This window comes from Ostrea edulis, chromosome 4, assembly GCF_947568905.1.
Source record: "Ostrea edulis chromosome 4, xbOstEdul1.1, whole genome shotgun sequence".
Classification (NCBI taxonomy): Eukaryota; Metazoa; Mollusca; class Bivalvia; order Ostreida; family Ostreidae; genus Ostrea; species Ostrea edulis.
In genome coordinates, this window is record NC_079167.1 from 71703090 (window position 1) to 71721668 (window position 18579).

The 18579-nt window shown below is 36.8% G+C and overlaps 1 protein-coding gene across 4 annotated transcripts; it reads left to right on the plus strand.

Annotated features, from left to right (window-relative positions):
• The first annotated feature begins 286 nt into the window (after window positions 1-286).
• LOC125669533 (transportin-1-like) lies at window positions 287-16832 on the plus strand. 4 transcript variants are annotated; one of them, XM_048904099.2, is made up of 22 exons: window positions 287-424; window positions 707-782; window positions 2175-2431; window positions 2684-2814; window positions 2963-3044; window positions 3316-3438; window positions 3683-3862; window positions 3959-4063; window positions 4362-4422; window positions 4601-4926; window positions 5296-5445; window positions 5844-5918; window positions 6143-6229; window positions 6345-6452; window positions 8421-8621; window positions 9474-9561; window positions 9660-9758; window positions 12880-12975; window positions 13270-13345; window positions 13453-13627; window positions 14119-14240; window positions 14456-16832. In XM_048904099.2, exons 1-21 carry the CDS (start codon window positions 311-313, stop codon window positions 14224-14226), a joined length of 2718 nt encoding a protein of 905 aa, XP_048760056.1. In that variant the 5' UTR covers window positions 287-310; the 3' UTR covers window positions 14227-14240; window positions 14456-16832. The 4 variants fall into 4 exon arrangements, with proteins under 4 accessions (XP_048760056.1, XP_048760058.1, XP_048760057.1 ...); XM_048904101.2 differs by having other exon boundaries at window positions 8421-8582; XM_048904100.2 differs by having other exon boundaries at window positions 8424-8621.
• The last annotated feature ends 1747 nt before the right edge of the window (window positions 16833-18579 follow it).

Below are 18579 nucleotides of genomic sequence, written 5' to 3' on the forward strand. Positions count from 1 at the left end.
ATTTATTAATAAAAATGAGTAATGGATGAAATAAGGAATACGGAAATCACTATTATTTTTAGAGATGATTTTAATATGTACTAGAAGGTATTTTTCCTTTATTAGAACAATCACTTCTAAAAAATGTAAAATGATTAAAATCAAAATGAGATTCACAATCATAGATCTATATAAAATAATTTATTTCTAACATTATGAAAACATGAAAATTCTTTGAGTATTTTGGTTCTGTAAAATAAATTTCTGTCAGTGATGCCTTCTTCAAGATATTTCGAGCTTTTGCGGTGATTAGGATAACCTTTCTCTTTGAATGGGTCAAAGCAAGATGGCGTGGCAGCCGGAGGAAAATGGACTCCGCCAAATCTTGCAATTGTTAAAGGAATCGCAATCACCGGACACTGCGACTCAGCGAAATGTGCAACAAGTATCCTTTTCTTAAGTCATGAATTCTTAAATAAATCCAGATATGTTCAGCGAATCGAGTGATGCTTCGTCCCATTGGGCACGTGTTCTTTCTAGAGTCGAGTGATCTATGATAAAGCAATTTTCAAATATGCAGAAGTGTTGAGAAATTTAGTGACATTTTCAGTGTTAAGTTGAGTGTTATCTATGTTTTGTATATCAAATGAAGTAAGTTAACGTTGAAGAAGTGAAAAATCCTGTCATGGTAAATGTTCCTAATGCATTTCCTTAACTTTGATGTCAGAAATTAGAAGAATTGAATAAATACCCAGATTTCAACAATTACTTGATTTTCGTACTCACAAAGCTAACGACAGAAGGTATATAACAGATTTTTGAAATGAAAAATATTGATCAGTGAATACAAAAAATGTTGTATTTGCAAAACTATAGATGCAGTTATCAGATAAGTTTCTCGGGTATTTCTTGGCTATTTATTATGGTAACAATGAAAGCTGATGTGATCCTATTCAAGAAGTAAATGTATGAAATGGTTTAAAACCTGTTCAAACTAATAGCATGTTTTTGGTTAGAATTTTTTCAATGCAATGTATCCTAATGTGGCTGTGTTAGATATATCGGGTACAAACTGTGGTTAGTGGGTTAACCCTTTAAATAAATCAGTAGAATATTTGACTGTCATGCCAGAAGCCCCGGTTTGATCCTCAGCAGAGGTTTTTACTTGTCTCTGTTACATTTGGCACCCATGTTTGGACCTGTTATCTGGCAGGTGAGAATAATTGCCCCCAGAACTTCTCCCCACAGGCACTGCATGTCGGGAAAGCTGGGATACCTCTCTCTTTGGGGGGGGGGGGGGGGGTTTCAATGTGGTAATTAAGATACATGGCCCTCCTAATATCTCTGGCTAGTGGGTCAGCCACTAGTCGGTAGAGTACTTGACTGCTGTGTAAAGGTGCAGGGTTCGATTCTAAGCAGAGGCATATGCTTGACTTTTACATGTTATTCACCACTTGGTTTGATGTATGTTATGGTAGTACTAGTTTATTTAAGCATGAGGTTATTTTCATTCCAACTTGGAGAAAGTGTCTTTGTGCAAAGGGAGTATAAAGTTTGTTCAAATAAAGTGTCATGTTCACACTGCCCTCAAGAAAAGAAAGTGAATCATTTAAATTTCTTCTGTAAAACTGCTGGGGTAAGGATTATAGTCTGTATTTGTAAGATCGGTGTTAAATGTAATGGTGTCTGATTACTGGCATCTTTTGGGTATAGACATGTAAACATTTGACAAAGTACTCTACTTCAGTTTTACATTGAAGTGTTTGGGAATGTCAAAGTATACTTTAAAATTTGTTTAAATTGACCAAAATCTACAAAGATCGTACTCTAACAGACGACAAAGCTACACATATGCTTATTGCATAGTAATAGTTAAGTTTTCTAACAGGATAAAGTTGTCCAATCATGGCTCTTGGTTCAATATTGGGTTGATCTAAAGGTCCAATGTTTATGTTGGTTTTGGTCATTGTGATGATGAGTGTGGTTAAACAATGGGCTTTTTGTAAATCGTATTTAAGATCTTTTCACTTAAAATGAAATTTACATCCTGTTTTCAATGTCTGTGACTTTTGTTTGAAGCTCTGGTATAAGAGCCAGGCTCTGTGACAGTCCTAAAATTGCTAGATGTGATTATGTTGATGTTATATGCAAATAAAATGACAGAACCTATGTTAAGATCTTTTACTCTATTATAGATGAACCTACCAGATCTCTGAGTGGACTGATCCTGAAAAACAATGTAAAAGCACACTTTGATAAGTTCCCTCCTGAAGTGACAAGCTTCATCAAATCTGAGTGCCTTTCCAGCATTGGCAATCCATCCCCCTTGATCCGTGCCACTATTGGAATTTTGATCACAACAATCGTTGCCAAGGGAGAGTTGCGTAATTGGTCAGAACTGCTGCCTACTCTGTGTAATTGTCTTGACTCTGAGGATTACAATGTGTGCGAGGTAAATAAAGGGACGGAAACCAGGAATGTTACTGGGCATGAATGCGTTTTGTTTTAAGACAGTTTGAATTCAAAGATAACTATGTCACAAAAAGTTCCTGAATGTCCATGTATAATTACAAACAACTGGGAATTAATGTCATCAGATTTATTTGAAAGTATTTCTTTGTATTAATGAAGTGGAGTTGAAAATGATGTTGAGAGACTGTTGGTTTAACATGGATTTTAATCCATTATGTTTGATATTTTCCAGGGAGCATTTGGTGCACTACAAAAGATTTGTGAAGACACAGCGGAGGACCTTGATAATGACAGTACGCGGCCCCTTAATGTTCTCATTCCCAAATTCCTACAGTTCTTCAAACACAACAGTGCCAAAATCAGGTAAAATCAAAAACAGAGCAAGTGGCTATTGCCTTTCCAATTTTAAAGAGAAAGTTAAACTTGAGTTTGAAGTACAATGAATTGAGATTTCATGTTTGGTTTCAAAGAAGCTAGTATTTATGTCTATTTTGGTTTTGATTTTTACTAGGTCCCATGCCATCGCATGTGTGAATCAGTTTATCATCAGCAGGACCCAGGCTCTGATGGTCCACATAGACAGTTTTATTGAGGTTAGTCTGCATAGTAATTTAAAAAAAAAAAAATCCACTTCAACACAATCAACAGACCAAGGACAGCGACAGTATTCCTCTGGTAGCCAGAGTGGATTACAGGTAGTACGAGTGAAAAACAGGTAGTACGAGTGGATTACAAATACTGTACAGGTGGATTATAGGTAGTCCGAGTGGAAAGCGAGTAATATGGGTAGATTAGTTGTGTAAATGAGTTACAGACAGTTTAGAGTATTTTACAGGTCTCTAGCAGCTTCTTTTGTTTTTGTAGAACCTGTTTTTCCTAGCTACAGATGAGGATACAGAGGTCAGGAAGAATGTGTGTCGAGCCTTGGTCATGCTGGTAGAGGTCCGCATGGATAGACTTATTCCTCACATCAACAGCATTATAGAGGTATTCATCTAAATGACAAAAAAATCAGGTGTTTGAAAAAAGATGAGTTGTTTTTCATTGGTTAAGTATCATTCAGTAAAACAAATTATACATGCAACTTTTTATCACAGATTTATGAAATATTGGTTATACTGCATTACTGTCTATAAATAAATTGTTTATGAAAGTTTTCTGACTTTAGAACAGTGAAGTTGTGAGTATTTATGCTTGGTTTGTAATGATATGGAGTGACTTTTCTCTGCAGTACATGATGCTCAGGACACAGGATGACGATGACTCTGTAGCGTTGGAGGCCTGTGAGTATTGGTTGTCCTTGGCTGAACAACCAATCTGTAAGGAGGTCCTACAACCGCACATAGAGCGCCTCATCCCCATTCTGGTCAAGGGCATGAGATATTCCGAGATTGACATCATCCTACTCAAGGTAATAATCTTAAGGATTTACATCGTTCCTTTCTCATCTTGTGTGAAAACTTGACAGGGATATATTTTATGACTGGTATATTTTTATAAAACACAGGGTGACGTGGAGGAGGATGAAATGATCCCAGACAAAGAATCGGACATCAAACCCCGATTTCACAAATCCCGTTCCCACACCCAGAAACACCAGGAGGGGGAAGAGGTGGGTAGAAATATACCATTTTCATTGTATGTGTGATGATTTTATTTTTGTGTGTGGAAGTTGTAAAAATTTGGTACCTGTGATGTTTTCTGTTACTTCTATTTGCACAACATCAATCGCTCGCGAAAAGTTTTGTTTCGGCACTTGCTAATCTCCCAAAACTAAAGTCAGATAAAACTAGTAAGTCTAGCTTTGTTTTTGTTAATAGTATATTATGTTAATGACAGTCAGTTTAGAATTAGACCTTTGGATTATTTGACAAGAGTCACTGTTTGATGATGTTGTTACGTGTTGATAGGACGGTGAGGGGTCAGATGATGGGTTTGATGATGATGACAATCTGTCGGACTGGAATCTAAGTAAGTTTCCTTTAATAAAGACGTCTTTCAAACACACTTTTAGAAAGCATAAACTCACTGCTCGGGAGTCTTGGACACTATTGTAATACAGTAAATATGTGTGTACATTAAGTAATATATGATTAAGTCAAAATGTTGGAAGAATTTTGCTCTGTATGTGATATGTTTGTTACCATAGGAAAGTGTTCGGCTGCAGCACTTGATGTGTTGGCCAACGTATTCCGTGAGGAAATCCTACCAACACTTTTACCAATCCTCAAAGAGACACTGTTCCATGGGGAATGGGAGGTGAAAGAGTCGGGAATCCTGGTCCTAGGGGCGATCGCTGAGGGCTGCATGAATGGGATGATCCCTCACCTGCCAGAGCTGACCCCTTACCTGATTGGCTGTCTCAGTGACAAGAAAGCTCTGGTTCGGTCCATCACGTGCTGGACATTGAGTCGATATGCTCACTGGGTAGTGGGTCAGCCACACGAAATGTATCTCAAGCCCCTCATGACGGAGGTAGGTAGGAGAAGAAATTTTGGAAGTTTGTTGATCTGATGCATGTAGTTTATTGTAGGAAGTGGTCTTCAGATCATTGAATTGACTTCTCTATGTGTGTATTACACATAAAATTAGAGTAAGAGATTAATGTTACTGAAATGGTTTACAAGAGAATCTAATTGTAATAGATTTTGTGAAGGAGATACTGCGAAACCTATCTGATCCGACATGTGGAAGTTAACAAAATTTAGTGTTAGATTAGACAAGTTGTTTGATTCTCAATGTTCATAGAAAAAAACCCAAAACAATCTCATATTGAAATCAGGGTTTGACTGTCCATGTAAATGTTAGATAAAAGAAAGTTTGGTTTTACTTTTGAATTTGTAGCTTTTGAAGAGAGTTTTAGATGCCAACAAACGAGTTCAGGAGGCGGCCTGCTCCGCTTTCGCTACTTTAGAAGAGGAGGCCTGCACTGAACTTGTGCCCTACCTGGGCTTCATTCTGGAGACTCTCGTGTACGCCTTCAGCAAGTACCAGGTATGTGTGATGTTGCTTACTGAGTTCGTTCGAGATCGCTGTTCTTCGTACGAGTATAAATTCCTAACGATCCAGAACGCCGAGTATGCAACCCGAGAACGGGTATGAGGTGCAAGAACTCGCACCACCTCTGTAGGTAGTGTGGTTGAAGAACAAAGAACATGTTTGTGCGCATATGTTCTTGTCATTAGCAACTCTAAGAACAGACCACGAGAACAATGGGAATGACGACCTCGAACGCACTCCATGTGGGGGGGGGGGGGGGGGGGGGGGGGGGCAATTTGTTGGAATTGTACAAGTTTTTAAATTTTAGATCAGCACTACCTTTTTTGATTTTTTTTTTTTTTAATGTACATACTGTAGATACACTTAAAAAACAACTGTTTTAATTTTTACAGCACAAAAACCTTCTGATTCTGTATGATGCCATAGGCACGCTGGCTGACTCCGTGGGTCACCATCTAAACAAGCCGGTAAGTTGGCGTTTCCCACATGGTGATATTATTATATATTTACATCTCCATTTTTATTTTATTTTTGCCTTTGATAACTTTGCATATTGTTGTGATAGCCATTTCCTCATGAATGCGTTGCATTTGTAAACAAGCTACCACACTGCCTGAAGTAAAACACCACAGAACATACCCCTCATGTATTTTCAAAAATGAAATTTATTTCTTAATTTACTGTGTTGTAGGAGTATGTAAACATGCTGATGCCACCTCTCATTCAGAAATGGAACATTCTGAAAGATGAGGACAAGGACCTTTTTCCTTTGTTAGAGGTGAGTTGAGTTTTGCTTCATTCAGGCTGTTGTTTTCTGATACTTATTTACATATTATATTGATGACGAGCTAACTCTGTGTTTCCTGTTAGTTAGAAGGTTTATTTTGTTTCAGTGCCTTTCCAGTGTAGCTACAGCTCTACAGTCTGGCTTCCTTCCCTATTGTGAACCAGTTTATCAGAGATGTGTCAATCTGGTGGAACAGACACTCAACCAGAACTTTGTAAGAATATATTTAGTACAACCAGATATTTGTAGGAATCTACTACGTACAACCAGAACTTTGTAAGGCCACATCAAATCGATTCTCTGGTTCTCAGACACCGCCCGCCCCCCCCCCCCCCCCCAAAAAAATTGGCTGCTTCAGAGTTCCCGAAATGCGCCGGTCCATCGGGCATCCCTGATAAATTTTGAATGGGGCCGGCAAAATCCAAATTTTATCGGTCAAAATGTCCGGCAGATTTTATGGACTATTTTGAAATTTAAAAACATCTGAACAAATATAACTAAATGTAATAGTCATTTTATTAGTTACAAAAAAATAACCATTAATTAAAAGTGGAGGGAAAAGCCAAACAAACGCGTAGTTTTATTTTTTTAATCCGGATAAATTCGCGGGTTCTTTTTTTACACACGTACGACAATTTCCTATTGGAGTTGACCAACATTGGGCATGTGGCCGATAAAGTGGAATTCGGGTGCCACAGGTACTAAAAGAAAAGAAAAAGACGGTCAGAAAGACAATGATGGGGATAAAGGAAGTAAGAGGGAAAGAAAATTCCACAAGAAATGGCTAGATGATTGGAAATGGCTGGTCTATGATGGATATATGATGTTTTGTAAAGTTTGCATCTCTTACGAGGAATCGGGGAAAGGTCGGTCAATTGAACAAACTGTGCATGAAATGGAAATAGAAATAAATTATTAGTCCGATCTATGTTAATTTTATCTCTTTTTATTTAAAACAACAATGTCCGGTAAATTTCACAATTGTCCTACAGATTTTTTACTAGTTTCGGGAACTCTGCTGCTTACACGAGTTTATTGCCGTCCCAAAAAAAAATCGCCGCCGCCTGTATTTGATCCGTCAAAATAAAATTCGTGTTTTGGCGCCAAAATCGTAAAGCGCCTTGCTGAATAAGACGTGCTGCTTAGTTGATGTAAACAATATGGCGACAAAAACAGTTCTTGTCAGCATTGAGATTATTTTTAACTCAAAACAGATTGTTCCATGGACAATTATATCGGTAGACTCGTCCTTGACAGTTGATATGCTTTGCAAGAAACTTCTGGGCGGTGAATTTAAAGAAATTGAAACCTGAAGGGACAAATTGATGAAAGCAAGGCCGAGTTGAAGTACGACGTTGTCGTAGGTCGAAACAAAACGGCTTATGGTGATAAGGTTTTGTCAACAGTGAACATTTTCGAAGTGGTTGAACTTTTTGGGAGATATTTAAAAGTGAAAGTGTCTGAAAAAAAGACTGATTTGCCCTTGTCAGATGAACCTTTGACACAGAAAAAGTCAGTTTTTGGTATACTTGATTAAAATGATAAAAAACATACTATTTTGTATTCACTTTATTTGCATAAAGATCTACAATATAAAAGCATGACATACATATAAAACAAGACAAGAAACAGAATGAAAAGAAGCTATACGGTGTTGAATACCATTTGTAAAATTCTAACTTTCTTCACAACACAGAAAAAATACCACGGACAAAAAATCCCTACCCATTTGTGACATGGAGATAAACTGAAAAACTAAACCCCCTACCTACCTACCCATTTTTTGAAAAACAATTGTCTGAGAACCAGAGAATCGATTTGATGTGGCCTAAGAATACACTCGGTACAATAATGAATATGGAAATTTACTGCTAAATTGAATTTGTTCTTTTTTATATGTGAACTATCCATAGAGTTAATGATATCTGTTTCTTGCATACTGGACATTTCATTACTTTTACCAGGCCAAACAATCAAATGTAATGTCACTTTTCACTATTAAATCTGATAGAATTTGTGATGGTGGCGTCGGTAGCCTAGTAATGTCACTTTTCACTATTAAATCCGATAGAATTTGGTAAAAGCTTTGGACTGATAGATTTCAGAATCTCTGTACATTGAAACCATTGCTGTGTTCTGACTGTTGATGAATTAGATGAGGAGATTTTTATCTCTTTTTGAGCAGGCCAACATAAACCAACCGGAGCAGTATGATCCCCCGGACAAGGACTTCATGATTGTGGCGCTGGACTTGTTGAGTGGTCTGGCTGAAGGCCTGGAGCATCACATAGAGAGTCTGGTTGCCAATAGCAACATCCTCAAGCTGCTCTTTCAGTGTATGCAGGTAGGGAGGAACTCCATCGTGATTGGACTGATTCTGCAGGTGGTGGTTTTCAATATTTCTCTAGATATTTGCTGGTGATATCGACAGAAATTTTTAGTAGTGGGTTAAAATTGATTTTTGACCATCAGAATGTCATGGGTTGACGATACTATTCTCTCTTCACACTTGGACTGCAGGCACTTTCTGACGAAGATGTTTGTCTCTGTATCAGACTGTTTTCAGGATTTTCTAATCGCAGAACATAATCATTTTTGTCAGGACGTGCCATTGGGGACTCTCACCGTATATCAGAAATTTTATGAGTGGGTATCACTGACTGGCAGAATACAAAATTAAGTTGCTTTACTAACTCTCCCTGTTACTGCGTTAGGAAGAATTATCTTTATTTGGTTTAGCACATTGTTTTTGATGTCATCTTGTAAATATGACTGATATATAATAACTGACATTCACAACACCATAGGTATTAGAGTGAAGATTTAAGCTAAACTACAGGGTGGGGTGGGGTGTTCTGACAGCTCTCTAACTCTATCTAGTTAATCATATAATGTAATCAGTTGAACAGGAAATAATGCATACCACATTTGTTTTGGAATCAAATTTATACTTTGGCTAGAGGAAATATTGAGTCTAATTTTTAGGACTCAATAAAAATAATGCCTTTTTAAACACCAGATACATGTATGCTGTATTTTGGGTAGACTTTTGTGACATTTGTTGCGTGTATGTGGTGAATGTTTTGTGACCTTGTTGTGTGACCTGAATCTGTCTACTTGAGAAAAAAAAACTACTTGGATTATTCAAGGAAAATACATATTATTGCAATCTTTTTTTCTGACATTATTATGACTGAGGCAGATTAATGACGCCACACTACATTGTATTTTACAGGACCCCATGCCGGAAGTTCGTCAGAGTTCTTTTGCCCTTTTGGGGGATCTTACAAAAGCTTGCTTCCAGCATGTTAAACCTTGTATTGGTAATATATCTTTTGTATTATGATGCCAGTAAACTTTAAATCTTGCTCGGATTTCAGTAAATTTGTTTAAATAATTTTGATGCATTTTTCCTTTGTAGCTGATTTCATGCCAATACTAGGAGCCAATTTGAATCCTGAGTTTATATCTGTGTGCAATAATGCTACGTGGGCAATTGGGGAAATCTCTATAAAAATGGGTGAGTGCTGATTGATAAATGCTGCACAATTTGGTTACATTTTCTTTTGCAGCTGATTGAATCGTGTGTAATTACCTCCTGTAACTTTTGTAGCTGATTGAATCGTGTGTAATTACCTCCTGTAACTTTTGCTTCAGTAAGCGAACATGTAGGAATATTATGTGAATTGTGAGATGAGTCAGATGTCTCTGTGATGTTTCTAAAGCTCAGGACTCAGCAATGACTGTAGCTTAGTATTCGTACTGTCTGAGAGGATGCCTGACTAAAATTTCTCAAATGTTTCATTTTTACACACATTGGTCAACATGGTTTGGATTATCAGAGCAGTAGAGGCATAAAGACACCCAACATTTATCATGGCAGTGCAAATTGTTGTAATTCATAATTTGTACAGAACTGGTCATTAGAGTATTCTGAAATAACAGGTACAGGTATTAATCAAAGACTGTGTATATAGTGACACCTGGAAACCTATATAGATAGGAAAAAATAATTTCTCCCCTCTGCAGCCTATATAGATAGGAAAAAATAATCTCTCCCCTCTGCAACCTATATAGATAGGAAAAAATAATCTCCCCTCTGCAATCTATATAGATAGGAAAAAATAATTTCTCCCCTCTGCAACCTATATAGATAGGAAAAAATAATCTCCCCTCTGCAACCTATATAGATAGGAAAAAATAATCTCTCCCCTCTGCAACCTATATAGATAGGAAAAAATAATTTCTCCCCTCTGCAACCTATATAGATAGGAAGAAATAATCTCTCCCCTTTGCAACCTATATAGATAGGAAGAAATAATCTCTCCCCTCTGCAACCTATATAGATAGGAAAAAATAATCTCTCCCCTCTGCAACCTATATAGATAGGAAAAAATAATCTCTCCCCTCTACAACCTATATAGATAGGAAGAAATAATTTCTCCCCTCTACAACCTATATAGATAGGAAGAAATAATTTCTCCCCTCTACAACCTATATAGATAGGAAGAAATAATTTCTCCCCTCTACAACCTATATAGATAGGAAGAAATAATTTCTCCCCTCTACAACCTATATAGTTAGGAAGAAATAATTTCTCCCCTCTACAACCTATATAGTTAGGAAGAAATAATCTCTCCCCTCTACAACCTATATAGATAGGAAGAAATAATCTCTCCCCTCTACAACCTATATAGATAGGAAGAAATAATTTCTCCCCTCTACAACCTATATAGATAGGAAGAAATAATCTCTCCCCTCTACAACCTATATAGATAGGAAGAAATAATTTCTCCCCTCTACAACCTATATAGATAGGAAGAACTAATCTCTCCCCTCTACAACCTATATAGATAGGAAGAACTAATCTCTCCCCTCTACAACCTATATAGATAGGAAGAACTAATCTCTCCCCTCTACAACCTATATAGATAGGAAGAACTAATCTCTCCCCTCTACAACCTATATAGGGGTGTCCGAGTAGTGCAGAAGTAGTGCTCTTGCTTCTCACTGCTGTGACCCGAGTTCGATCCCCGTGATCAGCAGTGGTTGTATGTGAGAGGGTATGGCGGTCGGCTACTCGGACACATGGGTTTCCTCCGGTGTCCTCCGACATAAATGACCCCCTAGCGCAAATATATCTGTGCATCAAAGGACCCCATTGGAAATAAGCTTTCGAGCTTTCATGGGTTATCCTTGGTATTTATGTGTGTTTGTATGTATGTATATACCGAATAAACATTTATTTATTTATTTTTTATTTATAGTTAGGAAGAAATAACCTCTCCCCTCTGCAACGTATATAGATAGGAAGAAATAATTTTTCTCCTCTTCAACCTATATAGTTAGGAAAAAATAATCTCTCCCCTTGCAACTTGTATAGATAGGAAGAAATGATTTGTCGCATCTTTATACATGTTATATATATTTAGTATCCTGCAGTTTTGAGATCACTCGATTCCATATGAAGACAAGGTCATTGAAGAGTACTTCTTAATTGTATGTTGCAAGGAGATGTTCCCATTTTGAGGAGCCCTTGTCTTATTATTCTTACATATAGTTGAACTCTGGAGATAACTAAGTGTGATGGTAGATATGTCTTGAAGTACACTGTATGACAACTTTAAAAATCATCAGTTGTAAACCCGTACTTACTCAACCGGTATTGGGAGTAAGTAAATTGTGAGAAGTCGGATATTGCAGTATGTTGACCTTCTGTATGACTGGTATTGGGAGTAAGTAAATTGTGAGAAGTCATATATCACAGTATGTTGACCTTCTGTATGACTTGTATCGGGAGTAAGTAAATTGTTAGAAGTTGGATATCGCAGTATGTTGACCTTCTGTATGACTGGTATTAGGAGTAAGTAAATTGTAAGAAGTCGGATATCACAGTTTGTTGAACATCTGTATGACTGGTATCGGGAGTAAGTAAATTGTGAGAAGTCGGATATCACAGTTTGTTGACCTTCTATATGACGGGTATAGGAAGTAAGTAAATTAGAAGTCCGATATCATAGTATGTTGAACATCTGTATGACTTGGGAGTAAGTAAATTGTGAGAAGTCAGATATCACAATATGTTGACCTTGTATGACTGGTATTGGGAGTAGGTAAATTGTGAGAAGTCGGATATCACAGTGATGATGATGTTTAAAGCTCAGGACTTAGAAATGACTGTAGCTGAGTATTCGTACTGTCTGAGATGATATCTGACAAAAGTCTGGAACATACCAGTACTTTGATGTGCAAATTCATTTTAAGATGATAATTGTATACATTTTCTGATTGACTGACTAGGTACATAATTTTGTTTTATATTTGCCTCAGTTCCATATAGATTACTCTTTGAAATTAATGTGTATTTTTTGAGGGAAAGTTTTGCAATTTGATCTCTAAAGGTAGCAAATTATATTTTGCATTTCCAATTTCTGTAGTTGCATTATAATAACGCATTAAGAGAATCTCTTAATTTTATACAGTATTAAGAATATTTTGTGATTACAATTTTTCTTATACGCAGAATTTTGTAAGAAATGGAAACCCACAGAAAATACCATTTATATGGTATTTCATGGCATTCATTATTAGCATGTTCGTTGATATCTCAAGTATAGAATATACCATTGTGTTCTTTTCAGGCAGTGATATGCAGCCATACATCAACTTAGTTCTTGGTCCACTTGTCGAGATCATAAATAGACCAAACACTCCGAAAACGCTGCTGGAGAACACAGGTATAGCCTCAGGACTATCAAATGTTTTGGTTTGATTTGAAACGTGTTCTACGTTATATTTGGCGACAAATCCTTCAATTTGTCTTTTGTGGTCTTACAGAGTGTTCTTTCTTGCATTGTCTAAATCATCATTGCTTTATGTATGGTAAAAATACAGTGTGTGTGTGTTTCTTTGTCATTTTTGTTGAATTTCTGGTGATTCACAATTGGATGTAATTTTATGATGGGTTTTATTCTTTTTTATCCATCCACAGCTTCCATTAATTTGCTTGTTTTGTTTTCTGTTTATAACAGCCATTACGATTGGTCGATTAGGGCTAGTTTGCCCACAGGAAGTGGCACCTACTCTACACCAATTCATTAGGCAATGGTAATCATTTTTTTGTTGTTAGCTGTTATTCTTCCAGACTTTGTGTGTGGATTGCTTTTCTTTTTTGTGTATTGTTTCACAGTAAGAATTGACATTTTGTTTGATAGGTGTACGTCGCTGCGTAATATTCGTGACAATGAGGAGAAGGATTCCGCGTTCCGTGGAGTGTGTCACATGATTAACGTGAACCCAGGTGGTGTTGTACAAGACTTTATTTTTTTCTGTGATGCTATTGCGTCCTGGTCTCAGCCCAAGGCTGATCTCAAGGAAATGTTTTTTAAGGTAAGACAAATGTAGAACCTCTGACAATTTATTTCTTGACCAAGATTTATGGGCTGAGTTCTCGGGTTGTATATGATTTATCAAGATTTAAGGTAGCTCACTACACTAAAGCTTATACTCTGTATGACACTATGTCACAAGATGGCGATTTAATGTTTTGTGAAATTATTTGTATCGATTGCCTTTGTTTGTCTGTCATTGTAACTCAGTGGTTAAAAGATTGGGCTGGTGAACCACAGATCTCGAGTTCAAATCCCCCAGTCTTTTGTTCATATGTGTTGAAATGATTTTTTTGAAAATCATTTTTTTATCCAAATTTGTATATTTTTTGCTTTTTTGGCATATATACTTAATGTATATATAATCATATCTTTTATAATTAAATCATTCGTACTGATTTGAGAAACTACTTCTGGGTGTGGTGAGCCACCTTAATGTTTTATTCATATCATCGTAGATTCTTCTGGTACTAGTTTTTTTTTTGGTTTCAGATTTTGCATGGTTTTAAAAATCAAGTTGGGGAAGATAACTGGACCAAGTTTTCTGACCAGTTTCCGCAGCCATTGCGGGAACGCCTCGCCATGCATTACAATGTGTGATCTGCTCCATACAGGTGAGTCTGAAACGAGGTGCACAGTCAAGAAACATGTTTTCCTCTCGAATCTTACTTCTAGTGTAATTGGATTCATTTTCTCACTATTGGCTATTATTAGGTTTCTCTTTTAAAGGAAAAGTTAAAAAAAATAGTAAAAAATTACATTTAGAAATGGTGATTAAAGTCTTAATACCGTGATAGTATTTAACACTGATGTTGTGTTTATTTTTCAGGTCCAAGGGGAATAAGGGAAAGTGCTGTCGGGGATATCCCATAAGGCACTATGGGGTCCAGCAATGGGGTTGGCATCGCGTACGGGGAGGGCCAGCTCATCGGTCTCGCTGCCAATAGGCGACGCTTCACGAGGAGCGTGCAGCAGGCCAAATCGCGGAGGGTGGGTCGCGTAATCGGGAGGGCTACTGAGAAAAAAATCTTCATATCTCAACATCGCGCAATTAACAGGGATTGTTAGAATTTATCTGTAGATTGCATGCCCAAACTTTGTCAGTATATTGATTTGTGTTCCTATAGCAACATGTAACAAACAAAATTCTTCCTTCATCATAATGCTTGAATGTATGAAGATGGAAGAGGCACATCACAGGAGAATTGTAGCGTCCTGTTCGATTTCTATTATGGGATCCAATTATGGTTTGTCGGTAGATTTGTTCTGAAATGTTGTCACAGACTTGTGTGAACTGAAATGGTGTTGAAATGTTTGCTCTCATTATTTAGAATTACATTAAAAATCAACTAGTGTTGTTGGCAGTTTAGTGAACTGTGTATTGTATCGCTCCTGTGCTGTGCCTCTTCACACTATTATTAAAGCGAGTTAAGTGATTCAGTGCCCACGATGTATATCTGCACAAAAGGCCAAGATAGTTCTATTTAAACTTTGTACGGTGCCGTTATGAAAATTGTAAACTTCACTATATAATTTATACATGGATTATTTTGAAAATTAAAAGCAAATACATGTTCATGTACATTGCTGTGTTCGAAAGTTTGGAATACTTGTAACAGTGAACATCATACTCTTCAAGATTTCAGGATGTTTTGATGAATGGCCTGATGTCCAGATGTAATATTGTGAGGGCACTGATTAGTTTTGATAAATTAAACAAGTTCTCTTCAGCTTTTAAATGTTTCTTGTAATGTCTGTGAGAAATGAACTGGGTCACCGGAAAAAAAGAAAGAAAAAAAAAAGTTTCATTTTTGCTGTAATAAATGTAAACAGCCTTTTTGTAGCTATAAAACGATGGAAATATTCAAATATGAGTAGAAAGGTGACACGGAATTCCTGTTCTGGTTAGAAACAACATATTAAAAGTTTGAGATACTACCTATAGGTAGCTTTATTTCATACAAGGATCTCTGTTTGGAAGACTAAATTTTTGTTTGTGATTTGGCCTTTTCTCTCTCGGCTCTTGACTCCAAAGTTCGCATCACTCTCACAGACTAACCTTGCGTCTCAAGCAGCATCCTCCTGTAATCCGTTTTTTAGTGCAAGACCAAGCGCCCATTTTTTTTAATGTGCATCTGAATGCCAAAGCCTATTTCCTAAGCCTGGACGCAACACAATCCATGGCCAACGAGGTCGTGTCACAGTGTTATCCATAAGCTTCCTGTAAAGGACACGGAGAAGTGTATTCTGAAAGGGAAGTGACTCTATCGTTGTGCGATGAATACACTGATGTGGTGTTGATGCAGCAGCCAGTGATAAGATAACGATTGTCCACAGAGTTGTCTGCTCTTGTGGGGGATTGTGCCAGTATGAAGCAATCTTTTCCTTTTTTAAAATCACATTTTTATGTCTATTTTTAGCTGGTAGGTGTTTTTTTTTGGGGTGTATTTTTATCAATTTGAAGGTAGGTGTTGGTTAACAGGAATTTAACACGAGTAGGAAAATTAGGAGGTTAGATTGAGCAATAAAAGGACAAGGTGTGATTCACATTGTTTTGAGGCTGTAGATTTAAACTGAAACACAAAATTCTGGGAGATAAATAATAATAAAAAAAGATATCCAAAGTTATTAGTCTCAATTTTGGTTCAATGTAAATACTAAGAATCAAATACAATGTATTCGTAATTTGATGCGTTAACTGTTATGTTTAAATTATCAATTTAGTTTGCTATGCAAAAAGTAAAAATCTGATACCTATTATTCCCGAATGTTGGTTTTATTCTTAAAGATGAAATTTCAATGTTTGGACTTTAAAGTAATCGGTGAAGTTGTCATGTGTCCTTACCTTGAGCTCTCGCTGTCTGTGATAATTTTTGTAGAGTTCGTGTAATGATGTATGTGTAACATTCCAGTAGTAAAAGATTTAACATGATCAAGGGTGAAGTTTTATCGGAGAGAATGGTTGGTGTTAGCAAGGGAGCTCACTGTGTAAAAGGGTTGCTTCATATTGGTCCTTTTTTTTTTTTTTTTTTTGATTTTTGTTTTTTTTCTGTGATCAGATTTTTTTTTTATTTTACTAAGTTTTGCTGTGTTATTTTTTATTGTCATATAAACAAGTTCTCACAAGCATTTGTTTGAGGGAAATTAAGGTGTAATTGTTACATTGACTGTTTTACATTGCATGCAATAAAATTTGTCTGACTGACTTGTTTTTTGCTGATTTATGTTCCACTTGGATATGAAAACAAACTTCTGGTGCAAATGCTGGTATGCCATTGTGTATTGAAAAATGGAAATAGTTTACTGTAGTCACTGGAAATATGTAAGAAGTAGGAAGATTATGTAGCAATTGATCCTGATTAGTTGTAGCTTTAGTACTATCTTTGCAGCTTGAAGGCCTAGGTTACGTCGAGTCGTTCCCAGTAGCATGCTAACCCCAATGTTTAACACGTGTAACAGGAAGGGAGAAAATGAAACAGACTAGACCGGGATTCAAACCCAGGCCCCTTGAATCTCCAGTCGGGTGCTCTACCAACTGAGCTAACTGGCCACTGGCGATCGAAACCGGCTGATCCAGATCACTATATTCCTCCCTCTTTTTAAATGTCTTCACACCTGAAGACATCAACCCAGGATCTTTATCCCCTGGCAGGCATTTTCACCTGTCAGTTCCAGGGGTGGTCTTGCGGCACCAAATGTAACGGGGAGGGAGAAATTGCAACGGACCAGACCGGGATTCAAACCCGGGCCCCCTGAATCTCTAGTCAGGTGCTCTACTAACTGGCCACAGGTGATCGAACCCGGCTGACCACTATACATGGGTAGTGACATCTTTTAGCAAGTGTCTGGAATAAGCTGGGCTTTCAGAGATGACCTTGTAAATGAAGGTCACAGCAGGTGTTGGCATAAGAAAGAACCCTTGCTGGTGTGGCAGTTGAGGTCAAAATTTGTGGCATTTCACCCAAAACTGATTCATTGATGCAGTGAAAAATACTATATAATAATGGAATGTAGTTTCTGAATGAATGTTGTATCATGATCAATAAATCTGTGACATGTGTAATGGTCATTCCATGATGTAATTATTCATATGAATGTAATTATTAATCCCATCAAATGCAATAATTTCATCCTATGATGGAGTTATTCCATCAAATTTAATGATTGTATGACTTGATGGCACCCAAGGAATTATGATATAAAATTCATCTGGTGACATGAAATTATTCATCCCATGTTTTTGTAAGTAATGGTTGATTACATGTATGACTGATCCTATGACGAAATTGATCTTGTGATGTATAGTAATTCATCCCGTGAATTGCCTACATAATGATTGATCCCATGATATAAGATAATTGATCCCTTAATATAAAGTGATTGCCCATGATATAAAATGACTGATCCCATAATATAAAATGATTGATCCCATGATTAAAAAAAAATAATTGACCCCATAATATAAAATGATTGATCCCATGATATAAAATGATTGATGTCCTGAATTGTTATGTAAATGTTTGATCCTGTGAGTGTTAAGTGGTTAAACCCAGGCCATGTTTTTTTATTTTATTTTATTGTGTTTTGTTATGGTTTCTCATATGAAGGGATTCTACAGTCAAGTGTATGTAGGGAATTTTAGGGATTTCAAATTCAGGTAAGTATTTACAATCCCTTTAAACAATTTGTGAAATCTGCATTTTCTATAGGAAAGTTTAACGAAACTAATCTTGTGGAACCTGAAGTCTAGTCCTAGTATAGGGAATCATGCAGAATGGTATTTTCAATTTGGCAAGTAAACCAAGCCTTTTACATGCATTTTATATTTGTTTCCCATTGCAACAAATTTGTCCACTCTCCCTAACTTATCGTAGTAACACATTAGTTTGTCATCATATTTGGCGTGACCATGTATTAACTTTTAATTCGGATTTTTTCGGGTTCCGATCGATT